This window comes from Eremomyces bilateralis (assembly GCF_010015585.1).
Source record: "Eremomyces bilateralis CBS 781.70 unplaced genomic scaffold P152scaffold_5, whole genome shotgun sequence".
NCBI lineage: Eukaryota > Fungi > Ascomycota > Dothideomycetes > Eremomycetales > Eremomycetaceae > Eremomyces > Eremomyces bilateralis.
In genome coordinates this window covers 323,542-350,116 of record NW_022985071.1, presented here as the reverse complement: position 1 = coordinate 350,116, position 26,575 = coordinate 323,542, and the positions used below count along the sequence as shown (strand labels likewise).

The 26,575-nt window shown below is 54.2% G+C and overlaps 11 protein-coding genes across 11 annotated transcripts; 6 read left to right on the top strand and 5 right to left on the bottom strand.

Annotated features, from left to right (window-relative positions):
* Window positions 1-697: 697 nt before the first annotated feature.
* On the top strand, window positions 698-8,576 carry P152DRAFT_447624 (uncharacterized protein; the record flags this gene model as incomplete). Its single annotated transcript, XM_033678003.1, has 4 exons — window positions 698-734; window positions 1,162-1,751; window positions 1,846-2,082; window positions 2,154-8,576. 4 exons carry the CDS (start codon window positions 698-700, stop codon window positions 8,574-8,576), a joined length of 7,287 nt encoding a protein of 2,428 aa, XP_033535863.1.
* A 1,311-nt stretch (window positions 8,577-9,887) lies between these two features.
* On the bottom strand, window positions 9,888-10,243 carry P152DRAFT_385382 (NADH:ubiquinone oxidoreductase 11.6kD subunit; the record flags this gene model as incomplete). The annotated part of the gene is made up of 2 exons (XM_033675818.1): window positions 9,888-9,966; window positions 10,050-10,243. Coding segments are annotated over 2 exons (273 nt in total), but the record flags the coding sequence as incomplete, so codon positions are not given.
* Window positions 10,244-10,627: 384 nt separating this feature from the next.
* P152DRAFT_456458 (uncharacterized protein) lies at window positions 10,628-12,611 on the bottom strand. Its single transcript, XM_033679014.1, has one exon. The coding sequence runs from the start codon at window positions 12,198-12,200 to the stop codon at window positions 11,097-11,099; it is 1,104 nt and encodes a 367-aa protein (XP_033535861.1). The 5' UTR covers window positions 12,201-12,611; the 3' UTR covers window positions 10,628-11,096.
* Window positions 12,612-12,961: 350 nt separating this feature from the next.
* On the top strand, window positions 12,962-14,456 carry P152DRAFT_264780 (Metallo-dependent phosphatase). The gene is made up of 3 exons (XM_033674818.1): window positions 12,962-13,902; window positions 13,952-14,024; window positions 14,076-14,456. The coding sequence occupies exons 1-3, from the start codon at window positions 13,062-13,064 to the stop codon at window positions 14,146-14,148; spliced, it is 987 nt and encodes a 328-aa protein (XP_033535860.1). The 5' UTR covers window positions 12,962-13,061; the 3' UTR covers window positions 14,149-14,456.
* A 732-nt stretch (window positions 14,457-15,188) lies between these two features.
* P152DRAFT_264800 (LCM-domain-containing protein) lies at window positions 15,189-17,570 on the bottom strand. Its single transcript, XM_033674819.1, has 2 exons — window positions 16,781-17,570; window positions 15,189-16,719 (listed from the first exon to the last, which is right to left on the bottom strand). Exons 1-2 carry the CDS (start codon window positions 17,430-17,432, stop codon window positions 15,326-15,328), a joined length of 2,046 nt encoding a protein of 681 aa, XP_033535859.1. The 5' UTR covers window positions 17,433-17,570; the 3' UTR covers window positions 15,189-15,325.
* Window positions 17,571-17,715: 145 nt separating this feature from the next.
* On the top strand, window positions 17,716-19,557 carry P152DRAFT_412829 (WD40 repeat-like protein). The gene is made up of 5 exons (XM_033676991.1): window positions 17,716-18,025; window positions 18,073-18,227; window positions 18,274-18,433; window positions 18,480-19,383; window positions 19,433-19,557. The coding sequence occupies exons 1-5, from the start codon at window positions 17,974-17,976 to the stop codon at window positions 19,479-19,481; spliced, it is 1,320 nt and encodes a 439-aa protein (XP_033535858.1). The 5' UTR covers window positions 17,716-17,973; the 3' UTR covers window positions 19,482-19,557.
* A 61-nt stretch (window positions 19,558-19,618) lies between these two features.
* Window positions 19,619-20,178, bottom strand: P152DRAFT_393412 (cutinase; the record flags this gene model as incomplete). Its single annotated transcript, XM_033676196.1, has 2 exons — window positions 19,619-19,810; window positions 19,864-20,178. Coding segments are annotated over 2 exons (507 nt in total), but the record flags the coding sequence as incomplete, so codon positions are not given.
* Window positions 20,176-21,115, bottom strand: P152DRAFT_456455 (uncharacterized protein). Its single transcript, XM_033679013.1, has one exon. It carries the CDS (start codon window positions 20,871-20,873, stop codon window positions 20,256-20,258), a length of 618 nt encoding a protein of 205 aa, XP_033535856.1. The 5' UTR covers window positions 20,874-21,115; the 3' UTR covers window positions 20,176-20,255.
* A 1,252-nt stretch (window positions 21,116-22,367) lies between these two features.
* P152DRAFT_392602 (uncharacterized protein) lies at window positions 22,368-23,534 on the top strand (the record flags this gene model as incomplete). The annotated part of the gene is made up of 2 exons (XM_033676156.1): window positions 22,368-22,557; window positions 22,606-23,534. 2 exons carry the CDS (start codon window positions 22,368-22,370, stop codon window positions 23,532-23,534), a joined length of 1,119 nt encoding a protein of 372 aa, XP_033535855.1.
* A 1,478-nt stretch (window positions 23,535-25,012) lies between these two features.
* On the top strand, window positions 25,013-25,943 carry P152DRAFT_264740 (uncharacterized protein). Its single transcript, XM_033674817.1, has 2 exons — window positions 25,013-25,729; window positions 25,779-25,943. Exons 1-2 carry the CDS (start codon window positions 25,140-25,142, stop codon window positions 25,888-25,890), a joined length of 702 nt encoding a protein of 233 aa, XP_033535854.1. The 5' UTR covers window positions 25,013-25,139; the 3' UTR covers window positions 25,891-25,943.
* On the top strand, window positions 25,630-26,570 carry P152DRAFT_456452 (uncharacterized protein). The gene is made up of 2 exons (XM_033679012.1): window positions 25,630-25,729; window positions 25,779-26,570. The coding sequence occupies exon 2, from the start codon at window positions 26,000-26,002 to the stop codon at window positions 26,234-26,236; it is 237 nt and encodes a 78-aa protein (XP_033535853.1). The 5' UTR covers window positions 25,630-25,729; window positions 25,779-25,999; the 3' UTR covers window positions 26,237-26,570.
* Window positions 26,571-26,575: the final 5 nt, after the last annotated feature.

The following is a 26,575-nucleotide window of genomic DNA, read 5'->3' as shown; positions in this document are numbered from 1 at the left end:
TCTGATGGGATGACAGCTAACAGCAGCTGACAGGGAGTGTTCTACCATAAAGCCTAAAACCATGGGCATTGCACAAAGCTTCTTGTACGACATCATAAGAAAGCAGAAAAACATTTTTGTCCTGAGCCAAGGATACTATGCTTTAAAGGATATCAATATGTGCAATTTTGCATATTGAATTGAGGCGGAAATGTGTGTCGACAGGAGACCGTGCTGGACTGAATGGCCCACGGAGTGCCAGTGATCTACGGGGCTCCTAACCACATCGGTGACCGATGCTGTAAATTACCGCTACCAGCTCTCCGAAGGTTCAATTCACGACTATGAAGAAGTTCATTATTTCTCTATGAAGATAATAATAAGATTCGACATTTCTTTATGTCATAATCAACTAAAGTTAATGACATCCAGATCTTCGATATATCTCTAAAGGCACCTAATACCAATACTATACTTATAAAGAGAAGGTCTTTGAGCTCAAGTCATTTACATTCTGATGATTTCTTACCCTAGAAAATCACTGGATACAGAGTGCCTAAGGAAGTATTAAGGAGAAAGGACCTAACTTAGTCCTGGTCATACTGACTAGACAGAATAGGGGACATCCATACGGCTCCCAGCCCTCAACTTTATGCGAGACGGCGTAAGCGGCCGTGCCTCAGGGCTGCTGTCCAGTGTTCGGTGTCCACACCAAACGATGACCCCGAAAAGTACTGCCACTGGCTCTACTCCGTGTGCGTCGTCGCCACTAATTGCTTCCTGCAGATCGGGCTGTCCCTTATTCCCTTTCCTGCGGCTTCGCAGGAGACGTTCTTCCTGCAGGGACATCTACCTCAGTTTTCTCTTTTTCCTCCTTGATAAACCCTACCTGTGTCTTCAACTTCTGGACTGCGGAGGAGAGGACGACCGCTGACGTCGACGATCGGGATCGAAATTTTGACACCAGCCCAAAGGAGGGGGGATTTTAGCCCTTCCCGGAAGCTTGCAAGCATCCCCGACGCCAGAGACGAACCTTGTGACCAAAATCAAACCTCTCGCAGTCTCGCATCATCGAATCTCACCCATCACCCCTCGACTTGGGGTGCTGCAACCACTCGTTCTTCTTATCGTGCCTGCATATTCGATTCGAATCGTCCAGCTCGATTAGAATCAATCCAACAGCATCTCGCCTGGATCGATCGCGCGTTCGGTCCCAGATATCCGCCTTCCTCCACCTTTCCGACATCTGGTCTGGTCTGGTTACCCGCTCCGAACCATACCATCAGAAACCAGCCCTCCAGTCCGTATCAGGCAATTCCCTGCATCCTTCTCCCAAATCCCGTCACGAACGCGAGAGCCACTGCGCGATAGTATCACCGCCCGCCGAGCAAGCAATCGATCCGCGTTTCCTGGGAGACCACCCTCACTCCACCCTCGTCCGAGCGCCCTCGAAACCGTGCTGGATTTGTGAAGCGAGTCCTCCCCAAGCAAACCCTGTTGCGTCGCTTGTGGCACCGACGCATCCGCCCTCATTCGACGCATCCCCGCCCGATTTCCGCCCGCACGGCTTGGAGGAAACACAACCCGCGTGTGCGTTGCAGAAAGAATTCTCCTCTTGGTCCTTGCTCGCGAGTTTGCTGCGCTTTGGTTTCGCCTGCATCGCTGCACGGAGCGAAATCCACCGAGTTGCCCAGCTCCACATTCGCGACGCCGTGTTTCCATCGCGCAAATTCGTCGAACAACAGAGTCGGCGAGATTTGCAAAGTTTCTTTGTATCGTTTCCTTCAGTCGCATCGCTGCTTCGACGCATCGCCGGATCCTGCCAAATGATCGGTCGACTGGTTCCGGATTGCTTGTGCGCCATAGGAACGAATCATCGAAATGGCAGTCGTCATATTGGCAGAGGCGCCGGCGCCGTGGTACGGGTTAAAACAAAGTCTCCAGCTGGCGAAGACTGGAACGGTTGATGCCAAACATGAGAAGTGGAATGGCGATGGGTGGACGGTGGCATATGGGCTGTTTACATTGTGGACGCAAGCGTTGCACGATTTGGAGAATGAGCTGGCGCAGCTTAATGTTGAGAAGCGAAGTTCGGATGCGAAAGTGGGTCACAATCAATTTCCACGATGCCAGTTATTATTGTTCTTATATTACGGGATAACTGACTACAGTAGCTGAAACCCCTTCGACTTCCTTCACTGTTACCTGCATTCCCGACCGAACAAGAGAAGGAGGACGAATCCGAATATCCGGCTGATGTACCGACCGACTATACAAGTACCTCTACTCTGGCTACGGTGAGGCTCTACGACTCCCCCTTGTTGCTGGACCCTGGCTTCACCAATAGCTCCGAACCAAGCGACAAGCGGGACGAGACTATCGATTGGTCCGACCTTGGCGGTCTGCGCCAGTGCGCGAACAAGAAGAAGGCAAAACAAGCACAAGCGAAAGCGAAAGCCGCCAAGTGGTCAGGTGAAGGCGAGGAGGAGAAGAAAGAAGAAGAACCCGCTGGCGATGGTGGGGATGGGAATGATGCTGGCGATATGGGTGGGGGTGGAGGAGGTGGCGATGAGGGCAATGGAGATAACTGGGACGATTGGGGTAACTCCGGCAAGAAGGATAAGAAGGGGGCCAAGAAAAAGAAGCAGCAGGAAGAGGAGGCGGAACGGCTGAAGAAAGAGGAGGAGGAGGAGGAGGAACGACGGAAGAAGGAAGAAGAGGAGGAGGCTGCAAAGGCTGCCGAGGCGGCGAAGGAGGCGGATCCGTTGGACGATTTTGGCGGATGGGGAACCACGGCCAGCAAGAAGAAGAAGAAGGGCAAAAAGGGCCAGAAGGAAGACCCTCCTCCGGCCGATACGAACAAGTTCATGGACATCAATTTGGACGATGCCTCGTCTCCTAAGAACGGTGACGATGACGCACCTAAACTTGGTGATCTCGGTCTCGACAGCGGCAACACCAAATCGAGCCTCGACTTCGGCTCTGGCTGGGGCGGGGGCGGGGGCGGTTGGGGATCTTCCAAGTGGGGCCTTGGTGGCGCGGAGGAGAGCAAGCCAAAGACATCCACGTTTGGCGACAATTTCTGGGATAGCGTGGATGGCAACGACAATAAGAAGAAGGACGAGGAGGAGGACGCGGGCTTTTCTTGGGGCAATTCGACTCGGAAGAACAAGACCACGATATCTACTGGGTTTGACTTTGGTTTCGAGGAGGAAGAGGAGGAGAGTAAAAAGGAGGAGAAGGCTTCCGACCCTTGGGGGTTAGGCGGCGTCTCCAAGAAGGACAAAAAGAAAGGCTTCGGCTTTCTCGAAGATGATGAGCCCGATACGACCAAAGACGTTGCTGTGGCGGCTGCAGCCGATGGCAAAAGTTCGACCGATATCTGGGGTTCTTCTGGCTGGGGGACAACAACCAAGGCTGACAAAAAGAAGAAGAAGGGGAGGAACGCCATCGAGGAGTTCGAAGACCCCCCACCTCCCAAAGAAGAGCCCAAGGTTGAGGACGACCTGTGGGGTTCCAGTGCCAAGAAGAGCAAGAAGAAAGGCAAGAATGCCATCCTGGAAGTCGAAGAACCTCCTCCTTCCCCTCCTAAAGAAGAAGAGACCAAGATTGAGGACGATGGCTGGGGATTCAGTACGAAGAAGAGCAAGAAGAAGGGCAAGAATGTTATCGCGGAGGTCGAAGAACCTCCCCCTCCCAAAGAAGAAGAGCCTAAGGTTGAGGACGACGGCTGGGGGTTCAGCACGAAGAAGAGTAAGAAGAAGGGCAAAAATGTCATTGCGGAGGTCGAAGAACTTCCTCCTAAAGAAGAAGAACTCAAGGTAGAGGAGGATGACTGGGCAACTAGTACGAAGAAGAGCAAGAAGAAGGGCAAAAATGACATCGAGGAGGTTGAAGAGCCTCCTCCCGAAGAGGAAGAGCCTAAGGTTGAGGAAGACACATGGGGTTTCAGCAGCACCAAGAAGAGTAAGAAGAAAGGAAAGAATGTCATCGAGGAGGTCCAAGAACCCCCCCCTTCCAAAGAAGAGGAGCCCAAGGTTGAGGACGACGCCTGGGGGTTCACCACCAGCAAGAAGGGCAAGAAGAAGGGCAAGAATGCCATTTTGGAGGTAGAAGAGCTGTTGCCTCCTCCGAAAGAGGAAGAACCGAAGATTGAGGATGACACCTGGGGCTTCAGCAGCAAGAAGAGTAAGAAGAAGGGCAAATCAGCCCCCGAACCGGTCAAACCTGCCGAACCCGAACCTGTTCCCGAGCCCGAGCCTGAGCCCGAAATGACTTTCGATGATTGGGCGCCTACCCCGACTGTCGGAAAGAAGGGCAAGAAAGGGTCCAAAGCCACCAAGGCCCCGGATCCCGATCCCGAACCCGAACCGGAGCCCGTGAAAGTGGAAGATAAAGATGACTGGGGGGATGCATGGGGCTCGATCAAGTCAAAGAAGAAAGGCAAAAAATCCCTTGCGGTCGAGGAGCCGATCGTGGAAAAGGATGATCCGCCGAAAGTTGAGAGCAAAGCTGACAAGAAGAAGAAACGCAACTCCATCGCCAACGCATCGATTCCAGACGAAGATCCCCCTCCGGAGATTCCTGATATTGCCGAGGAGGAAGACAAGGGGGAGCCGGAGGAGGCTAGCAGCAGCTTCTGGGGTCTGACCTCCGGATTTTCTTGGGGTTCCAAAGGCAAAAAGGATGACAAAACCAAGAAAGCGGCCGCAAAGGAGTCGGATGATCTACTTGACTTGATCGGGAGTAAACAGGAAGACTCGCTTGAGAAATACACATCTCACGACAGCGCCCGAACCATGAAGCCCGATGCGGTTGACGAAGGCAATGGCGGCGACGACGACTTGTTCAGTTCTGGGTTCAAAACAACATCGAAAAAGGACAAGAAATCCAAGAAGACGAGCAAGTATGATCCGGTTGAAGTGGTAGACGATTACGCCAGTAAGATCGAGACCCAAAAGCCCGACGATGTCAAAAGTCAGGCGGATGAGGAGCCCGAAGGATTCGTCATGATGACCAAAAAGGAGAAGCGCAAAGCCGCTGCCAAGAAAGCGACCAAGGAAATCGAAGCACCTCCAGTGCCCCTGGCCGATGAAGTTGAAGAGGACGTTCCACCACCAAAGTCCGTTGAACCGCCGCCTGCCGACGACCTATGGGGGGCGCCCGTCAAAGGCAAGAAGGGCAAGAAAGGTGCCAAGCTGACGAAGACGTCGACCAAAGACAGCGAGAAGTCCAAGGTCGCTGAAGAAGAACCGATAGCTGAGGAACCCAAAGACATGCTCGATGAGCTTCTCAGGACCGACACCAAATCATCGACAGACAGCAAGAAGAAAAAGAAGTCAAAGGTATCCGATTGGGCGATCCTTGACGACCCTGTGCTCGAAGATCCCCCTGAGCCCGAACCCGCCCCCGAAGAGGAGAAGAAGAAAAAGAAAGAAGAACCCAAGAAGAGTAGTATGTTCAGTTGGGGCTCCAGCACAACACCGAAAGCGAAGACGAAGAAGGAGAGGGAGAAGGAGGAAAAGGAGCGGAAAGCACAGGAGGAACAGGAGAGGGAAGAACAGGAGCGGTTGGATCAGGAGGAACAAGAACGCCTCGAGAAGGAAGAACAGGAGCGGAAGGAGCAGGAGGAAACGGAGCGCAAGGAGAAGGAAGAGGCAGCGGAACAGGCCAAGCTCGCAAAGATGAAGCCGCTGGCACGCAGAAAGTATCTCAGGGAGAAAGCCGAAAGGGAAAAGGCCGAAGCTGCTGCTAAGGAGAAAGAGGAGGAGGAGGCCAAGGCCAAGGAAGAGGCTGACAAAGCAGCAGCGGAGGAGGAAAGAGCGGCGGAGGAGGCTTTGGCTGAGATCGAGAAGGAAGAAGCCGCAGCCACAACTGCCAAGGCGGGATCATTCTGGGGAATCTCGCTTAAATCCGCTAATAAAGCGGCTAAGTCCGACGCCACCAACCCCCTGTCGAAATCCAAGGCAGCAGCCAATGACAGGGAAGGTGCCACGGACGCGGGCGAGAACCTTCTAGGCGACGCGGACTACGACGCGCCCCATGCTGACGAAGACCCGCCTCCTCCCAAGTCCGTCGCCGATGACTGGGGGACTTTGACAAAGGCCACTTCAGCATCCAAAGCCACGTCCAAGAAACTCACCAAGAAGGAAGAGAAGAAGTTGAAGAAGAAGGCGCCTATTCCTGAACCCGAGCCTGAACCCGAACCCGAAGTGGAAGAGCCAGAGCCAGAGCCAGAGCCAGAGCCAGAACCTGAGGTCGTTGTGTCCAGCAAGAAACTCAAGAAGGGCGCAAAAGAAACGGCGAAGTCGAAGAAGAAAGAAGTGAGTCCGCCGCCTGAGGAACCGAAAGTCGAGCTCCCTGTCGAACCACCCCCGAAGACTGCCAAAGAAGTCGCGAAGTCGAAGAAGAAGAAGGGAGTTAATATACTACTCGAGGAATCGAAACTCGAGATCCCAGTCGAACCGCCGCGAAAGAGCTCTTCTCCTGTGCCTGGAGGATTCCCCGACGACGACGACGAAGACGAGGAACCTGCCAAAGAAGAAGAGAAAGAACTCGAGAAGAAAGCGGAGAGAATGCCTGCTGCTTCAGCGAAACTCGCCCGAAAGTCTACGCTCAAAAAGACCACCAAATCGTCGAAGTCACCACCGAACAACATCGCAAAAGCGGAGCCAGCTACGACAGAAGGAACGCAAGGGTCGGGAAGCACAACTGCGGTGGAGCCCGAAGAAGGCAAGCTGCCGACTCCGCCGCCAGAGATAGAAGAGGATCTAAAGAAACCATCCACCCCCGCCAAGAAAGAGCGCGCGCGGGTCGTCCGCAGTTCCAACACGGCGTCCTGGGGTTTCTGGGGCTCTGCGCCGAAGCCTGCCGAGCCCCGGAAGAAGTCCAAGGACGAGTCCGAATCTCCGCCGAAGGAAAAGATGGCGCCTCCGGCATTGTCGCGCTCGAAATCGGCCCGTCGGCCGGTGGATAAATCATCGAAGTCCACCGAGGTTGACGCCGGGAAATCGTCCGACGAGAAAGCGTTGCGACGCGCATCAACTGCCGCAACACCGAGTCGTTCGAAATCGACTCGCGCCAGCGGTGGCTTGTCGCTCTTCGGAACCCCAACGCCTCAGCGATCGAAGTCGACCCGCGAGCGGTCCGAGCGACGACGTGACTCGACCGCCCCTACCGGTCTGACGACTCCGCCGGAAGACGAAATTGCGGACAAGGCGGCAAAGATCATGGGTCTCTCGCAGAGCAAGAGTGCTAAGCAGCGGAGAAAGAGCGTCCCAGACCCCTATGCGTTGGACGACGAGGACGACGAGGACGACACGGAGGACGGGGACGATGCTGGTGTCGCTCATGCGGCCGAACCGCCCCCGATGTCTCGTGCAGATTGGATGGGAAGGCGAAAGTCAAAGCGGGAATCCAGGCTCGTCGACTCTGGAATGGAGGACGCCGCTATGGCCGACGTAGCACCCGACACTACTATAGGTGCCGGTGACTTCATCGCCGAGACCCCTCGCCGCGGCCCCACCGCCCGACGTGCCGGCAGCAGTGGCAAGCCCCGCGAGCCCAGCGTCTCAGGCGGTGGCGGCCTCATGAGCTTCTTCGGCATGAGCAGCGCCAAGAAGCGCGCTGCCGAAGCGCCCGATCGCCGGTCCCGCGAAAAGCCCACTCGTCGCGACAACCGCCGCGAGAAACCCTCCCGTCGCGCAACGACCGACGACGAAGGCTTCACCACCGACGCATACGGTACCCGCGCCACGACGACCAGCACCGACGCCGAAGAAGTCGAAGCCCGCCGCGCCGAACGCCGCGCCGCGCGCCGAGCCGAGCGCGAGCGCGAAGCTGAGCGCGTCCGCGCCGAAGAGGACGCCCGGCGCGAACGCCGTCGACGACGGGAAGAGGACCGCCTCCGTCGCGACGAGGAGGAGGCGGCCGCCCGGAAAGCGGAGAGACGCGCCGCAAGGGAAGAGCGGCGGCGGCAGGAGGACGAGCAACGGCGGCAGGAAGAGGAGGATTTGCGCCGGGACACCGAGCGGCGGGAGCGGCGGCGGGAGAGGGAGCGAGAGCGGGAGCGAGAACGCCCAAATACCGATCGGCGCCGAAGTTATGCGGAGCATCGATCGCGGACAAGCGACGAGGAGCGACGCGCGCGGCACGACGAGCGCAAGGCGCGGCGGCGCAGCGAGCAAGTTGGTCGGACGCCGTCGAGCCGGCGCAAGACGTCAGCGCCAGCGCCAGTCCCAGAGGGGGTAAGTTCGCGGCACGCGGGCAGCGACCCGATGCGGCCGTATCTGTCGTCGGGGAAGGACAAGACGTCGTCATGGGTGCATAGCGTGAATAGCTCGCCACCGCCGCCACCGCCGCTGGAAGGGACGGTGATGGATGATCAGCCGAATCCGGAGGCGGAGGACGTGGGGCGGGCGGTGGATGAGGAGAGTGACGGGGAGCGGTTGCGGCGAGAGGCGAAAGAGAGGAGGAGGGGCTATGGCAAGCGGGAGGATCGGGAGCGGGGACGGGATCGGGCGCGCAGGTCGACGCATTATGATCTGCCCCAACCCGTGAAGAAGTCGGGGGGGTGGTTGAAGAAGTTGGGGATATGAGGGATTGACGAGGGAATTACGAGGCTACATTTCTGCGGTACGGCAATGGGCAGTGGAGTTGGACGATGTGCGCACCCGTTTTCGATCATTTGGCTCGATCACGGTTTCCACGATACGGTGATGATCAAGGATACCCGGCTCATTCGTTTTGGGTATTTTCATTCGGTGCCGTTGCCATATTTCTCGTGGCGCGGTGGACCATGGCGGTGGCTTTTGGCCATTCCATGTATTTTTCTTGCTAACATTGATACCCATTTTTTGCCTTCGAGCACTTCAATTCATGCGAATTTTTATCACTGGTCAATTTATTGTGCATTCTCAGCGTCGATGGTTTGACAAAGTCGATACCCAACACTATGGTGTCTTCATCAGGCAAACCGTTACTGAGCTATACAACGCGGAACAATGTCATTTGAGTTATGGAACATTTCAAAGGTATCTAGTAGCCAGATCTCACCCAATGGATATTTGTAGAATTCAAAATTAATCAGCCCAAGCCGTCGTGCAGCACCTAAACCTCTACTAAAACCATCCCTTCACAAACCCCTCTCTCCCCTCGCACCCCAACTACTCCCCTCCTCAATCCTCTCCCTCCTCCCCAAGAACCCACGGTCCCCACTGCCTCTTCCCCTTCCCCTTCCCCCCCTCTTCCTTACCCAGCACCGAACACATGCTACAATCTAGCGTCGTCTTGAAATAGTGCTCGAAGCCCGGGAACGTCGCCGCGCAGCCGGGAATCATCTGGCGGGTGTAGGTCTTGAAGGGGATGGTGGCCGAGCAGGGGATGGCGAGGACGCGGAGGTGGCCGCAGGCGTGGTGGATGGCGAGACGGATGCACATGGTGGGATGGATGGTGTGGATAACTGGAGGTGGTTGATGAGTGTTTAAATCTGGTTAGGTGGGAGAAAACGTGAGGATAAACGTAGGGAGGATTGTAGTGGACGGAGAGATCCTGGCGTGATGGAGCATATATAGGCGAGAAAGAGAAGCTATGAGTCAACGTATGTCATGTCATAGATCACTATGATCAAGATCCCCCGTGAAGAAAATCGTCTGGGAATGGCCGAACACAAGGTACGTCAAATAGAACACAAGGAAGCAACCATAGTGATAAGCAACGTCGAATTCCAAGGGTTTGGTAATATGTATAGACGGAAACACCATCAATGAGTCACCCAAATGTCCGCTGAACGCCATGACAGAAATCTACCCGGGTCTCTATGCCGTCGCTCTAGGTCCTGTCTCGTCAATCCACGGCACGCTGAGAGGATGAGATTTAGCTTACGTGTATGTCACATCAACCTGTTCTCATCACTCCGCATCCGGGTCTGGCAAGATCCCCTCCTTCTCCAACCGCCTCCGCGCTTCCTCGATCGCCCATGTCTGGATGCTGTAACCAATTCCATCAGCCAACAGTCCCCTCAACCCCCCCGAATCAACAGCCCCTCTGCCGATGGGAATAAATCAACGTACCTCGTATCCGGCTTAAACGCATACGCCACCGCCAACAGCCCAAAGCTCCCCATAAACCCATAGATGAACACGTTCTCCCATCCCTCGCTCTCGTACTTCTGGCCCGGCTGGATTCCCCACAGCCATCCGGAAGGGGGCTCGTAGTGGGGCTCGCCGCCGCTGGGTCGGGGGAGGGTAGTGGTGAAGGTTCGGCGGGGGGTGGTGGTCGTGGTCGTGCGGGACCGGAGGGTGCAGAGGGCGGTGGAGGTGGGGCGGGGGAGGCGCATGGTTGGGAAGGGGGTGGTGTAGGCGGGTGGGATGGTGGGATTTGGAGAATAGGGAAGAGGGGCACGGGGCGATGCGGCGATGGCTGGATGGCACGCAATGGCTGTTGGTTGAATGAGATGACGGTCGAGGAGAGGTGAAGCAACTGAAGTCGTGATCTGAAGTGGCTGTTGGAAGCGGAGCTTACTAGCGTCGGGGGATCTTCGGATACTGAGATGACACCTCAGGCCGTCAGGCACTTCAACGTTTCACGTGCGTCACTGGCTCAGTTCCATTCTCATTTCGTTGCTCATGGTCATCCGAATACAGTACACCATCGATTGAGGCTTGAAGATTTTGTGTCACATCTCAAATTCCGATATATGAGGATCGTGCAAAAAGCTAATCTCCTTTCGATGAATTTCGTTCCTTCGTGGCTCAATTTGCCGACCCTGATTCGCTCATAGCCCAAGGCATCCCATATCTACATTATTCCCTAGAAAGCTGATTTACAAAGGCAAAGGGTAAGAGGCCTTGCTGTGAACCAGAGGTGTCCACAGCCTGCCTCTTTTAAACGCCATTGTCCCGAAAAGGGACATCCATGCTCTGCTGCTAAATGCCATCAGTCGTCCTTCCATTATCTCCCGTTCGTTCGGAACTCGTCACTCGTCACTCCTCAGTGTCGTCGTGATGGAGGATGTGACGGGCGTGACGGTCGTGACGATCGTCGAGTGTGTCGATCTGAAGAACTCAAGCTACCTAAACACATTGTTAGCATCGACTCGACAACGGTCATGAACCGGTTTACTTACTCGGACTACTCTCGGATCCATAGGTGTAATCGCTTCCCGAATACTCCGTCTTCGCATGTTTCCGATCATGCTTCCTCTTGAGACCCAGCGCGATCGCCAGCCCCGCCAGTCCCGCCGCCACCCCCGTCGCCCCTCCCAATCCAGTCTTCTTCTTCTCCGGCCGCGCCGGTCGGTCACCATACCACCGTCGACCCGAACCCCCCGCGGAGCTATGGCGATGATGGTGTTCCTCGATATACTCGGACCGTCGGTGATGGCGGTGATCCTTCTTCTTACCCAGACCCAGGATCGCCAGGACACCGGCCAACATGCCGCGCGCCACGCAGCACACGCAGATGAAGATGAGGATGGTGATCGCCGCGAGCACGCCGATGACGATTCCGGCGATGGCGCCACCGCTCAGTCCGCCGCCTCCCGTCCCGGTCAGGGGCTCATCGACGTTTGCGCCGGTCGCGACAGGCGGGGCGTACGGGACGGTGGTCGTGGGCGCCACGGTGGCAGTGGTGACGACGCCCGTTCCGCCGGTCGGACGGAGTGGGACCGACGCCGGGGGGAGGATGCCGGTGGTGGTGTAGCCCGCGTTACCGGCGGCGGCGCACTGATTGTGGTCGTAGCAGTACTGCCCGCTCGCGCAGCAGATGTCTCCGCACGGCGACTCATTGAGTTCGAAACGGCATGACTTTCCGGTTGGGGCGGCGGTCGCTTGGGCGCCGGCGATGTAGGAGCTGTAGACGGAGGTCATCGTGACCAGATCCGTTTCGACCCAGGTGGAGGTCCACGTTTTCCACTGTCCATCGGACCCCGATCCACCTGCTGGCGCTCCTTGTAGTTGCCCGCCTTGAGATCCGCTACTTTGCCCGCATTGCGCTTGGTTGTTCGAGTCGATGAAGCAGGCTTGGTTCGATGCGCAGCAGAGCTGGCCGGCCCATCCGCAGGGATTGGCGCAGGCTTGTCGCTTTGAGAGGGTGTGGTTCTGGTAGTCGGGGTGGTCTTCGATGATCACGTCGGTGGGAAGGGGGGATGTGGTGGAGAGTTGAGAGAGGGCGAGGAGAACGAGGAATTTGGGGAGCGATGCGATGCAAGGGGGTCGTGCCATTCCGATCGACTGCGCCCAGTGGGCGGGAATTCCGATCCGATTGTTGGAGGAATGTGAGCCGGATCGTGAACTGACGATGGGAAGTGGGAGTTTGACACCTCCCTAGGCTTTCTGAATGCGGCGAGATCGGTAAAGCACGTGGACAAGTAAAAAGGCTGGTATCAACGAGTGATTCTGTAAGGTTTGGTTCAACGGGTAGGTGAAGGAAGAGAAGCACAACAGTCGAGAAGTAGCAAGGAAATGCATTATCATGCTTCACTACGACCGACCACCCGATGCTTCACTTTGGAGGGGCTGGTGCCAGCCTCCGCATGTCCCACTTTTCAGCCACATAGTTTGACAGGGGTGTGCCTCGGCCGCTGCACGAACCATACCGCACTTCTATACCAGGCAGCAGGGCAGCAAGGCAGCAAGGCAGCAACTAGCAAGTCAGCAAGGCAGCAAGCCATTACTCCAGCCTTGTGACGGGAGATCTCCGCTACGTTGATTGGATCATGTCTCCGGAACGGAAAATCGTCTCCCCGAATTCATGGCAGCTCCTGGCTGACGCTACTCGTCCAGATTGATGTGATTGTGTCCGAAAACATGTCGTCAACCCCATAACATAATCCACCCTTCTTGCTGCCATCGTCTCTTTTCCCGTCATTCGCGATACCCTTGACTCCTTGTGCGACGCTTAGGTCTATTCAACTCCTCTCCGATCACCCACGTACAGCTACTACATGCCCAATCGCTCCCCCCTTCCCTCCAGGCCTCACACCACAACCCACCTAATTCAATCCACACGCCGTCCCGTTTCGAGGTGTCACCACTGATCTTTCGGCCTCGTTGCCCGTATTTACTGAGAGTTCGAATATAACCATGGATACCAACATGGAAGACGTCGGGAGATCCCCGGAAGTCCAACAAATCACGTCCAACTCCGAACCCGCCTCCATCAACACCCTAGACTCGTGGATCGACAGCCTCATGAGCTGTAAGCAGTTATCGGAGGCAGAGGTCGAACGGCTGTGCGATAAAGCTCGAGAAGTTCTCCAGGAGGAGTCCAACGTGCAACCCGTCAAATGCCCCGTAACCGTGTGCGGCGACATCCACGGCCAATTCCACGACCTGATGGAACTCTTCAAGATCGGCGGGCCCAACCCAGACACCAACTACCTCTTCATGGGCGACTACGTCGACCGCGGCTACTTCTCCGTCGAGACCGTCACCCTCCTCGTCGCCCTGAAGATCCGCTACCCCCAACGTATCACTATCCTCCGCGGCAACCACGAGTCCCGCCAGATCACCCAGGTGTACGGCTTCTACGACGAGTGCCTGCGCAAGTATGGCAACGCCAACGTCTGGAAGTTCTTCACCGACCTCTTCGACTACCTTCCCCTCACCGCCCTCATCAACAATCAGATCTTCTGCCTGCACGGCGGCCTGAGCCCGAGCATCGACACCCTCGACAACATCCGCGCCCTGGATCGGATACAGGAGGTCCCGCATGAGGGTCCTATGTGCGATCTGCTGTGGTCGGATCCCGATGATCGATGCGGATGGGGGATCTCCCCGCGCGGCGCCGGGTACACGTTCGGCCAGGACATCTCGGAGGCATTCAATCATAACAACGGGCTGACATTGGTCGCGCGTGCGCACCAGCTGGTCATGGAAGGGTATAATTGGTCTCAAGACCGGAATGTCGTTACCATCTTTTCAGGTATGCCACCGCTCTTGCGGCTCGCTCATCGATTACTAACGCGAAATAGCACCGAACTACTGTTATCGCTGCGGAAATCAGGCCGCAATCATGGAAATAGACGAGCACTTGAAGTATACTTTGTAAGTCCCCGTCGCTCGACTCCTCCATCCGCATCCTAACATCCCCCCCAGCTTGCAATTCGACCCATGTCCGCGGGCGGGCGAGCCTATGGTCTCCCGACGAACGCCCGACTATTTCCTGTGAGCGCGACGGGTATCGGTGGCATGTCACGAGTTCTCAGCATCACGAAGCATAGAAGATGTGTATACACTGCAGTTGAAAAACATTCACGTTGGGCGGAGAAGGATAATTTCTCCCGAGCATCAATGGTGTACCATCAGTAATGAACGAGTAACACTTCGAAGGAAACGTGGTTTTTTCTCTCGATCTGTGAACATGTGTAGGGCAGTCCTATTGATGTGTAGGTACAGGATGGTGTTTTGGAGTGGATGGAGCAGCTCATCCGTCGAGTCCGGAGTTCCTTAGCCAGCCGACGGGAATAGAAATCTACCAGTTCCTTCGGTAGTTCCTTCAACGCTGTCCTGGTCTTTTGCAAATAGCCATTCCCCACCCCCGCTTGAGGATCCAACGTCCGGCCGTTGACTGCGTGACGCCAGTTCTACTTGTTACAACACGAAGTGCCACCATCCTCCGCGCCCTTCACCATCACCGAATCTCCCTGCGCCCGATCTCATAGGCCTCCAGATCCCCGTTGCCGTAGATATCCCGTCCCGTCGCATATCCCTCCAAGCCCCGAAAAACATCTTCACCGCACCACCCAGCTCCGTTCCCCAAGAGCCTCGGAACTCGCGATGATGTTCAGAGGCGACGTGGAGCCGATCGACATCCAACGGAGGGAATAGAGAGACTATCTTCCGCCTGCGCCATTGGGTGAGGATGGTTGCCGTGGCATCGTGATGGAGTCACATGGTGACGTTCCCGGAGATGCGGAGGACGGGGCAGTGCCCTTGTCAACGGTGGGTAGAGAAGGTAGGAGGGCAAGGTCTGGGGCGATGGGAGGAAAGTGCTTGAAAATGTCTGCGACCTGTTTCGTTGGCATCGACAGGATAGAGAGCGGAGGTAGACATGCTCGGTACTCGATAACATCGAGAAGGGCAGTGTCTGATATTGGAAGATCTTTTGGACGAAATCAAGCTTTCGGGTTGGAGTGGGGTGGATGACGGCTTTTGTGTCTCGTCCAATTCGGCCGAGCAGGCACTCGGTTGTCTAATTCTCTTGCCTGGAACCAAACTCAACGCCGTGTAGCAACACTGGGCTCGTTACAGGGGATCTGTCCTACGTCGAGATCTGAGACAATATCCTCCTCTTTCATAGCCCGTCCATCGCCCGAACGTTCCTTTAGAGGCTGGATAGAGCCGTTTTAAGCTTGCACTTCGGTTGTAGCTGGGGTAGCATCCAGGAACCATTCTTGAACACCCCTTGATGTCGACAGCATGTAGATCCCCGGATTCCAAAAGGCGCCGAACGAGTAACATATAGCGCCCCCACCTACTATTAGGAGACTGCCATCCTTAACTAGAGCAGCCCCGTGTCCGACAAGTAAAGGTCTCTGAGTCGGTCCAGATACCAGTGGAAGACGGGTGAAGTGCAGCGCTTTGGATATACAAACAACATCATCCATCTCTGGTATTATGCCGTTCGCTCCCACCCCGCCAATGAGAACAAAGCCTTTGTCTGACGCAACAAGGCTTGCACCAAACCGTGTCCATTCAATCTGTTTCGGGAGGACGGATTCCGAGACTCTCTCTGCCAATACTTGCAACCCATCCAGCGTCCACCTCCAGCAATCATGGAACACGGTGCCAGAAGCAGAAAGGCCTCCCATCAAGAGACCATCGGTCAACCCGCTGCATGCCATCGTGGCGCTAAATCTCGGCTGGGGCTCATCCATGGGGCATGTCAAACGTCGCCAGCCGGACGACCCAGTCCACAGTGCCCATTCGCCAAGCACTATGCCATCGCCAGTCCTGCCGCCGAAAACAAGGACGCCTTGCTCGGTGGGTAGATGGACTGGGACTGCGCAGTGTCGATATCGACCCGGAGTGAGGTGTTCAACGGGAGTCCATTGATCTGAGACTCCAAGCCAACATGCAGATCGTGCTTTGCTCGGGGTTGTCCGTCCACCGACACACAAATAGGTGTCGGGACCGCATTCCGTTATGGTGTGGCTGGACAGACATTCTGGAGGGCCGGGTAGATCAGGAGCTGGAGAACTGCAGCTGTACGTGTCGTAGTTCCCCTGCTTCGCGCTTGAGGTTTGGCCTCCGTGAAAGGAGACAAGCTGCGCACTGTGGGGTATCACTGCCCCATATCGTCGAAGCCCAGCGCCTTTTGGCGCCTGGAAGTGCTGCCATGCAAGAGCGCTTTGGACTGGCGGCGCTTCAGCACCCAAATGATCATTGTGTTGGGGCAATATGGGTAACAGCGGGCCTAAATCGTAGTTCCCGGCAACCAACACGAAATAGTGCGCGCCAAACAAGGCGAACTCCTCCCACTCATCAAATTGCTCCACCTTGTCCAGCGCAGTCCTCTGCTCTCCCGAGAGGAATTCATCATTTTGCCAGAGGTTCCAAAGGTTCTCAACTTGAACGGACGTCCAGCCGTTTTGGCGGAATCGCGCAGCCTGGGCAGCGAGCGACGGGCATTTTCGGATCTGCTTCAGGGGCGCGGTTTTTTCGAAGTGGTTGAGCATCGCCTGCGCAAAGGGATGGCCTTCCCCATCGGGGAGGTACTGCTCCAGGATGCAGAAACGTGCTGTGAGTGACATTAGCTACAATCTTGGTCCCGTGGGACATGGCTTTTGGAAAGTTCATACAATTTGATATGCTACTGAGCTTATCGATGAGCGTATTCGCGTAGTTATAGTCCACGTACGCTAATGATACCTCGGCAAGAAATATGAAATGTCTTCCATGTAAACCAAGTTCATCCGTTAATATTTGCTGAAGTCGCTCCGGATGCCGCAGATCGCAGCCCACTGCATAGTATCCTTCTTCCGTTTCAAGACTGACGGCTTCAGAGGCCGTACCAGTCGTAGGTGTCAACCCGAACAAATTCTCCCTTCGGATCTTCTCCGCCTTCCGCTGGATAAGACTCGGATAGTCTACGTCGACGAATACGCAGTCCCCGCATAGCTGTGGTGCTTTCCATCTCGTCCGAAACGGAAGAGTATCATAACCGCATCCGAGATTCACAACAGCTACCTGTTTTCCTGCCTGGCGGCACTCCTCCAAAAATCGCAGGACCACGAACTCAATCGCGTGCACACGAAGCCAGTAACCCCTATTGATGGCCGGAGCTCGCCTCTTAAACTTTGGAACAAAATGATGCAAAAACTCCGATTCGTCGGCATTGTAGAGCCTTTCAACGCTGCGTTTAGAGACAATGCTGTAGTCATTAGTGCCGATGATGGCTTCATCACGGCTCGATGCCTTTATAGTTGAAGAAGTCTCCATCGGACGTTTCATTGTGATCTCCAGGCAACTCTGGACAAGGGGAGGTTTAACACTGGTCTATCACGAAGCAAAGCCCTAGCTCTTTTCAATCAAGTCCTCCATGATGATTTGCAAGATCCATCAAAGGTGCCATTCCTTCCGAGTCTCCAGTCAAGAAAGTCTAGGATGGACAAATATTTTCGTCATTCGAATTAGGTGATTAACCTGAGTACGGCGGGCTAAAGCTACCAATAGCGACATCTACGGACATCTCTCGTAATTATCGAGCTTCTGGAACTCCACCACCATCGAACCTCGAACAGGCTCCCGCCACCTTCCACCTTCTGACAAAGACAGAAATCGCATATTTGAAGGTTTGGCTAAATTAAATTTCCTGGATAAGAGCAAGGGATATTCTCTTCGCGACTTTGGCATCGCAGAGCTCTCATATATTGTCGTGAGGTACTTGCCTCCCAACAAGTAGGCTATCCCAGCCGACTCCCGTGAAGCTGCAACCTTGCGATATCTTGACCGAATTAGGTCTGATATTGGCTATTCATACCTCGACGCCATCATGGCGCTCAATTATGTTACCTTCAATCAAGACTATAGTTACATATCCGCTGGTTTGTTGCGCCTGCTCATATTCAGTTCGACGTGTTAAGGTGGATAGGAACTACCAAAGGATTCCGACAATACACCACCGAGCCATTTGAGAAGCACTTTGAGACCAATGAAGGAGACATCTCCCTTGTCGAGATGTTGTTCTCCACGTCTCTGGTGGCGTTAGTATTGTCTCCGCGATTATTGCGGATACAGAATACAAAGGTAAAGCAATCCATACTATACTTCCAAATCCACTGATCATCTCTAGCGTCAATCGACAATATGCGACCTCACCTTTCCGTCACGTGTTCTTGCCGTCCGTATGAACAGAAAGCGCTTAGTTGTGGTCCTTGAGGACTCCATTTACGTCTATGACATCAGTAACATGAATTTGATTCGCAGAATTGAAACTTCACCAAATCCACACGGTAGGACTACCTGAGATAGATTGGGTTGGTCACTGACGAGGTACAGCTATCTGCGCACTTTCATCGTCATCAGAGAACAACTACTTGGTATATCCGTTGCCTCAGAAAGTGGCCCCTTCTCCATTTGCTCCGCCGTCACACACCCCGCCGACTGGGACACATGTTGCCCCAACCACTGGCGAAGTGATGATCTTCGATGCCACCAAGATGGAAGCTGTGAACGTCGTCGAGGCACATCAGACTCCGTTGTCCTGCGTGTCATTGAACGGCGAAGGCAACTTGCTCGCGACGGCGTCCGAGAAGGGGACGATCATCCGCGTCTTCTCCGTTCCGCTCGCGCAGAAACTCTTCCAATTTCGGCGCGGCTCCATCCCCGCCAGGATCTTCAGCATGTCCTTCAACGCGACTTCTTCGCTGCTCTGCGTCTCCTCCGCGACGGAAACCGTTCACATCTTCCGATTGGTCTCTCCGCAAAAGGCATCCAGTCGACCCGGCTCGGCAACTTCCTCACCCCGCTCCCCGACCTTCTCTCCTACTCGAGACCGAAGCGCATCGATCAGTAGCGAAGACCATATCGACTCAGGGAGCATGGATTATGAGTCGATCGGTGCCTCTACAGCCGCAGCGGAAAGGAAACCGCTGAATCCCACCCTCGCATCGATGATTCGAAGAACGTCTCAGAACATGACCAAGACTTTCGCTTCCTCCCTGGGGACCTATCTTCCAACCGCCGTCACCGAGATCTGGGAGCCGCAGCGCGACTTCGCTTGGGTCAAGGTTCCGCGGAGCACTGCACCAAATCTTGGGGAGGGTGGTGGTCCGGTTCGAACTGTTGTGGCGATGAGAAACAATACCCCACAGTTGATGGTCGTCACAAGTGCTGGGGCTTTCTACGTATACAATATCGATTTGGAGAAAGGGGGGGAAGGGGTTTTGGAGCACCAGTTTTCGTAAGCATTTTCACCTTGTCATCATCCAACGCATGCTAATACAGACTAGGTTTATTGAAGCAAATGATAGGCTAGGACGGTCATTATATGAGGAGTGATTTAATTCGACGCATAGACAGGCGCAGGGAATAGGTTTAATGATTTCGCAACGCACGCAGCCGCAATTGAATCAGCATTCTAATGCCTTCTTACATACTGAAAGAACTTCTTGTTAACTCTCGACTTCCCCTTAGCCTCAGCGAGCCTGCTGTTTGATCCACGAGACGGCCTGAGTAGTGGAGGTTCCAACATATCCCAGATGCCCAAGGCTGATAGAAAACTCCCCCTTGCACACTCCATCAGAGGAAGAGCAGAAGATTTTGATCTTGCTGGAGTCGAAATCCGCAATCGGTGACCCATTGAACGGATCTCCAAATGTGACAACGCCCTAAAACTATGGTCAGTGGAACCCATCCAATCGAAGGAATCGGGAGCGCTTACGATAACCTGCTTGCGAGCCTCGGGTCGTGCAAATGCCACTGCCTCACGGGCAACCATGGCACCCTGGCTGTAGCCCGACATGAAAATCTTCTGCTCTGGGCACTGGGCCACGGCGTTCTCCAGCATCTTCATGGCGATAATACCGCCTTCCATACCAAGACAGTTGATTCCGTCCATATCGGCGGGGTAGTCCACACCATCGACGGTGAAATCTCGCCCGCTGAGTCCCGAGCTAAGCGACGGACCGACGGTAAATCCTAATTCGCCCATCTCCGTGGTACCCTTGGCGTAGATGACCCGATATGGGGTGCATGAGCTTCCACCACCAAAGAGTTGACGTTTTTCGGCATTGGCTTCCTCTCGCTTTCCGAATAGGCCGCCTGGAGCAGAAGTCAGTCCGATTCAACGTAGTTACATCGGGTGGGAACGTCAAGAGGAAATTGCTCACCGAAGAGCGAACTGAGACCGCTCGAGCTCGAGCTACCACTCCCACCGAGTAGACCAGCAAGACCACCGCCGCTAACGCTTCCAAGACCACTGGTTGAACTCCCTGCAAAGTCGCCCCCACCTGTGCCTGCAGAGTTACTTCCAGCGCTTTGCGTGCTTCCAGTGCTTCCAGTGTTTCCAGTGCTGCCAGTGCTCCCAGTGCTCCCAGTGCTGCCAGTGCTGCCAGACGAGTTGGATCCTGGCGTGGCCGGAGACTTGGACTCACAGCCTGCTACTGCGGGCAAAGAATTTCCGTCCTTATCAGTTCTAGAGCCCACTGGGATACGGCATTCATTGTTCAATTGAACGATATAGTCCGCGATGCACTTGTTACCCTCCTTACTACCCCCCTCAGGTTGATTGGGACCGTTCGGGTTGATGGGAGCTCGGCCGGTGGTGCGAGCGACGTCTGCGATGATGCAGCTCTGTCCTTGGCAAGATTCCCGGCTCTGAAGCTGCTTGGTCACGGGGGATGCGGCTGCCAGAGCAGCAACGCTCGTGAGGAGGACCGAGATTTGGACCATTATGAAAAGAATTTGGCAAGTCAAATAAATGAACGACTGACTGCGGGAAGCACGACTAAAGGAACGACTTCAGAAGGGACAGGATGAAGATGGACAGGTGGGTGAGAATCGAGGCATGAGAATCGAGGCATGCTACGATATATCATCTGGCTCGCTTTATTACAACCCACATAATTGCCAACAGGATTCGAGAGCAATAACCAATGACGCCTGATCTCACATCTCGGTATCTCTGGGGGAACCCGGGCGGTTTCATGTATAAATGAAAGCATTGATGCGGACAGAGATTGATTGGGAGAGGATCAATCGAGGCTTTGGATGTCCGGAGAGGAAGTCCCAATGTGTGCGATGCTAAAATATACAACTCATAGAATGTTAATTAAATTGATTAGGTATGGTACCTCGTCGGATGTCACTCCAATCGTACTGGGCGGAACGATCCGGCGAGGATATGGGTTGGGAAATAACAAGAGACATTGTGGAGACATCTTCAGGGAATGAAGCCGATTTGAAGCTTGATCTTTTGGACACGGCAGTAAATCCCCGTGGACCAAGTGATCCTCCAGGATGCACAACTTGGCGATATTCTAGTCGCCTGAGTCGATAGCAAGGAAAAGCAGCCAAAGGGAGACGGAAGTGCACAAATAATGAACAGAGTCGGATCCAAATCGTTGGGTGGATACTGAGTCCCAGCCCAATTGGTTCGGGCGATATTGATATGGAGTCGAGCAAGACGTCGCTGCCTTAGTCGTGCCCCAGACACAGTGCAGATTAATTAGCAGCCTCGGTAGGTTAAGCATTTCGGCAGCCGGAACGGGGCTGATGCCGTTTAAGGAATAATACCAGGAATATTTTAATAGACGCGTCATGTGAACCGCTATACACAAATAAATGAAGTTGTAGATGAGGTTATGATGAACGGATATTAAGGGGGCGTGAGGCCAATTGAGGTGAGACATAGATAGACGTCACAGTCGTCGGGTGAGTGGAGGTGCAGGTCTTGGGTGGAGACCTCAGGCAACAAGGCATTCAAAGTATGTGGAGGTGCCGTCTGGTGTGGGCCTGTGGGGGGGGTAACGCGTGCACGGGACTTGCCGAATATAACAGAAATGAATATGTATTACATATTTGCCAAGCTCCAAGGCTGGGGCCTTCAAGCTGGGGCTTGGGAGGCTGCACGCTGCAAGCTGTGCTCCTCCACTCCCGCTGCACTGCGTGCTGTAGCCTACAAGGCGCCAAGGCCACAACATGTATGACGCACGCGTGGGGAGCTGGCTGTTGATCCTCAACGTTCGAGTTTCGACATATCCGTAGCAATCTCTCGACAACCGACTCATACAATACCACATTATCGTGTTTCTTCCTGGAATATTTCAGACTCTTTCAAGGTCTATTGCTCGGACATTGCCCGTCTTCTACTTTGATCTCTCTATCGACAACTACGCATTCCTGGTCGGTACCGGAGCTGCGTCCCACCATCGAAAATACCTGAACATGGCGCCCGCAAATCCGTCTTCTAATCCCTTAAATGCCTCTTCCCTCTCGAGGTATATGGCGGCAAGCCTACCTCCCCAGGCATCACCACAGCTAAAGGGGCCTGTCGATGCCATAGCGCTTGCCGTACATGCGGCGATGATCGCGGTGGGATTCCGGCTGCTTGGCCTTGGGGAGGACCACCAGATTGGTAAGCCTAGAAAGAATCAATATAGAACAACGCTAAACTCAGTTGTAGAAGCATCTTCGGACTCACAGGAAACACAGCCGCTTCCAGAGCAATGGAACGCGTCATCCGCGCATGCCTTCAGATATGCCCACCCGCAGTCGTCCTTGGAATTCCTCATCAAGGTCAACCGAATAGGTAGTAAAGTCGTCATTCTGGGACTGGCTGTTGAAGACGAGAAAGTCTGCCAATTTGACGTCAATATGAAGGACTTCGTCTCCGAGTCATCACTTCCTTCGTCTCCGCTTCCAACCGGCCCAGAGGCGCCAGAGAACAAGGAGGAGCGGATCAAGACAGCACAAGACATTCTCAAAGGCATATTCATCACTCCTGCTCGCCTCCAGGATCTAGCCACGGAGTTTAAAGCGTCCATAATTCAAAAACTGGCTCCTGGAATCCATAAGGAAGGTTACGAGGAGGCCCCCATAACCTCAACTGGACGGCGAGACAGGCCTCAGCAAGATCCGGACGAGCCACAACCAGCTCGGCCGTACCCGTTCCACGACCCTCTAGCCGTACCTCCACGCCACCCACGAGGACCCCTACCCGAACCCATTCCAGGCTTTGAAGACGAGCACGAAATCAACCGGCCGCCACGATTCGGCCCCGCAAATCCCATGGGTCCATTTGGGGGTCTTGGTGAGCGCGACCTCCACCCACCTGGACTCGGACCCCATGATCCGTTACGGCCATATCTCGGCGGCCCAGCAGGCGGTGGGATGCATCCGACATTTGACGATCCGCTATTCAGAGGTCAAGGAGACAGGCAGGGGTATGACCCTCAAGTTCCGCCTGGCTCACGATATGATCCCGTAGGACCTGGTGAGGAGCCGAGAGGGCGTGACGCAGGCGGTAGGTTTCCAGGCGGTGGGAGGTTCGGTGGAACGGGTGGACGTCCGCCAAATCCGTTCGGTGGCTTTGGGGACGGCGACTTTATCTGAACCAGTAGACAATTCAGCGTGATGCCACTAATTTACCATTGAGTAAGAGCTCAGTAGACATGGTCGATGTCATATTTTCCTGGAGCGTTCGTAGGTTCAATCAGATGTCATCTTCATTAAATCATCCATCGAAGGCTCCAATGCTAGGACACCCATCTGTATCTTCCATCTTACGACTTCCATTCGTTATTTTAATCGCATCCCATCTTCTCGCCTTCAATTTTCTCCTTTCAGCCTACCAACTCGTGTCTTCCTTATTCAACCGACGCAACCATCCTTCACAGCTCCGCTGGCTACCTACCGGCCTACCTCTTCACATTTCCCTCCACCACTCCTCATCTTCCCTCTTCAACCATTTACTCCTCGTGCTCGATCTTCTCCTCCCCTCTTCAAGCAACCGCTCTGATCTTCCTTCTCTTTAACCGCTACTTCTCAACCCTCGTCAACTAACTATTTCTCAATTCTCATCTTCCTTCTTTCTTCAACCAACACTTGCCGACTTCTCACTTCTCATCTACCTCGTCTACCTCTCCCCACTTCTGTCTTCAGCTTATCACTCTCCATTCCTCTAGCTACGGCACTTCCGACGCGCAGCTAGTTGCACAGACTGTGACTATACGCCACCAAACATCTGGATCACAACATCTTCGATGTTGACCAAGGCCAAGTAACTAAGTGATATCACTCAGAACTCGGCTACTTGAGAGCCGGACCACGCTCGTTGTCGCACACCGGAGTATCTGCGTCCAATGGGCGAACGAGATTGCGAAGTTCTGCAACCCGAAGGTATTATGAAATACTCTGCTTTATCTGGATGATGAGAAGAAAATGTTTGACAATGACCAAAGTGGAGTTGAAAAGATGGGGGATAGTACAGAATGGTGATCACGGCCTATTAAACTGTCCAAAGGTCCTACCCAGATTGGGGAAACTGATTCCAAAAGAGCTTAGGACCAGTTGAAAAAAGAGGCAATGGGTTAAAGCCAACTATTCAGCGGTATGGTAAGGGGACTCCTCTATCGGATGCCGTTCTGCCGAGTCGTACTTGATGAAGGCCAAGCCATCAAGAACTGGGAGTCGAAAACGACGCAGGCTTCTCAGGCCCTTCTTGGGAAATACCGCTGGGTTTTATCAGGAGCGCCAATCCAGAACAAAATCGAGGAAATTTGCCCGCTCTTTAAGTTTCTGAAAATCAAGGTGGCCGGAAGCCGCCATATCTTCCTCCAGAAATTTATCGGTGGGAAGACTCTACACTCCAAGGAGATGGCTGCCGGGAGACTCCAAATGATAGTTGGTCGTATCATGGTGCGACGCACGTTGGCAGATAGATTCATGGGACGATCTTGGTAGACCTTCCAGAGGCTGAGGAACGCGTTATGAGGGTCAAAATGGATCCCGTCCACCATGCCGTCTACGAGATTGTCCGCATCCGCATGCAGATCAGGGTAATCGCCCTCGTAAAAGAAAGTGGACCCCTAAGTTACCGCACTATGTTCGTCATGCTCCTTCGCTTGCGTCAGCCCTCCAAGCACCTTCTAGCCCTTGAACTTGCCATGAAGGATATTCTCAAAGAGGAAGATATCGCTAAACTTCGGGATATTGCGAATGAAGAAGTCGGTGAGCGACATGGGGATGGAAGAAGGGATTACATCCTCCACCTCCGCAAGGTCCTCCAAGACTACCAAAGTAACTCGAGATGAGGACGCAGGTGAATCTGGCGCCACCTCCGCTGCGGAAGACGATGACGACCCTTCTACCGACGACGATCCTGAAAATCAAAAGCATGGGCTGGTCTTTCACAAGGTTCGGTTTCAGCAAATAGGCCACACAATCACGATACTGAACCCTACGAGCAATTACGAAGATCCACCTGCCTTTCTGTATGGACAGCGTAAACAGAAGGCCAGTGCTTTATATGTTGGTGAAGACGGCGATGATAGCGATATGCACACACTGAGGATAGGACAAGTGAAGAAGAAACAAAGGTCGATGAAGTTCCGGGCAGTGAACTGGCTCAAGTTAGGTGGGGGAATATTGTCGAGTCCCAAGACCATTGCCATCAATGATCAAGGCTCAACCCCCCCGCATGGTTCAAGCAGACGCCGAATTGCAAAGTTATCATCCACGGGCAATTCCTTCTGGTCCTCGCCATCATGGGGAAGATATGCGACGAGGAGGGTTGGGGTAACGTTCATGTGAGTCTAATATCAACCGCTACGAGATTCCTACTGATTCGAGTATTAGTACAATGGCCAGCTCGGCCCGAAAATGGGGGAGAATGATCTCAGAGGCTTTGCAGAAGATCCGGACCTGCGAATTCTTTTCTGCACCCTCCAGAGCGGCGGGGTTGGCCTGAACTTGACCATGGCAACCCGCGTCATCATCTGTGATCCATGGTGGAATTGGTCGATGGACTTCCAAAGGTTCTGCCGTGTGTTCGCATCGGGCAGACCGAACGCACCTATATGACGCGCTTCACTGTGGAGGGAACCATCAACGAACGAATTCTGGCGATGCAGGAGCGAAAGGAGAAAGTGATCGTTGGCGTGATGGGCGACGTCCCGGATTGTGATCCGAGGAATATGGATCCAGAGAGGTTTACGGCGCCTTTTGCCGGCAAGGATAGGAATCCAGAGACGGATGAACGCATCCAAATGACAGACCTAGAGAGTGATGGGGAGGGGGCTAGTGATGAGCCCTGAGTTGTTCGAACGCACACCCAGCACCGCCCGACGGCCCCAGAACAGGTCGGTCAGACGTCGAAATGCCCGCTTTAACACCCCCACGAGGCCTGTCGAACACGATCACTAGGGGATTCATCTATTTGGGGAAAGGGCGCGGGATGGGGGCGTTGGGGTCAGTAGTGGATTTAATGGGATATCAGGGAACACGGTTCACGGTTCAATCATTTAGCATTCTTAAGGTACACTAACTTAAGTAGACAAATGTCTGCACACACCCCCGAAAATCACCAAATCTAATCGCTATACACCGTATCTTGAGATACGCTGCAAAACACATACAAATGCAAATTCAGTCTA

Coding starts and splice junctions, on each gene's coding strand:
- P152DRAFT_456458 (XM_033679014.1), bottom strand. CDS start 12,200: ATGGCACGACCCCCTTGCATCGCATCGCTCCCCAAATTCCTCGTTCTC.
- P152DRAFT_264780 (XM_033674818.1), top strand. CDS start 13,062: ATGGATACCAACATGGAAGACGTCGGGAGATCCCCGGAAGTCCAACAA. Junction 13,903..13,951: donor TGTCGTTACCATCTTTTCAG/GTATGCCACCGC, acceptor AACGCGAAATAG/CACCGAACTACTGTTATCGC. Junction 14,025..14,075: donor GAGCACTTGAAGTATACTTT/GTAAGTCCCCGT, acceptor CATCCCCCCCAG/CTTGCAATTCGACCCATGTC.
- P152DRAFT_264800 (XM_033674819.1), bottom strand. CDS start 17,432: ATGAAACGTCCGATGGAGACTTCTTCAACTATAAAGGCATCGAGCCGT. Junction 16,720..16,780: donor GCTCAGTAGCATATCAAATT/GTATGAACTTTC, acceptor TGTCACTCACAG/CACGTTTCTGCATCCTGGAG.
- P152DRAFT_412829 (XM_033676991.1), top strand. CDS start 17,974: ATGGCGCTCAATTATGTTACCTTCAATCAAGACTATAGTTACATATCC. Junction 18,026..18,072: donor CTATAGTTACATATCCGCTG/GTTTGTTGCGCC, acceptor TAAGGTGGATAG/GAACTACCAAAGGATTCCGA. Junction 18,228..18,273: donor TGCGGATACAGAATACAAAG/GTAAAGCAATCC, acceptor GATCATCTCTAG/CGTCAATCGACAATATGCGA.
- P152DRAFT_456455 (XM_033679013.1), bottom strand. CDS start 20,873: ATGGTCCAAATCTCGGTCCTCCTCACGAGCGTTGCTGCTCTGGCAGCC.
- P152DRAFT_264740 (XM_033674817.1), top strand. CDS start 25,140: ATGAAGAAGTCGGTGAGCGACATGGGGATGGAAGAAGGGATTACATCC. Junction 25,730..25,778: donor AGGGTTGGGGTAACGTTCAT/GTGAGTCTAATA, acceptor TTCGAGTATTAG/TACAATGGCCAGCTCGGCCC.
- P152DRAFT_456452 (XM_033679012.1), top strand. CDS start 26,000: ATGACGCGCTTCACTGTGGAGGGAACCATCAACGAACGAATTCTGGCG.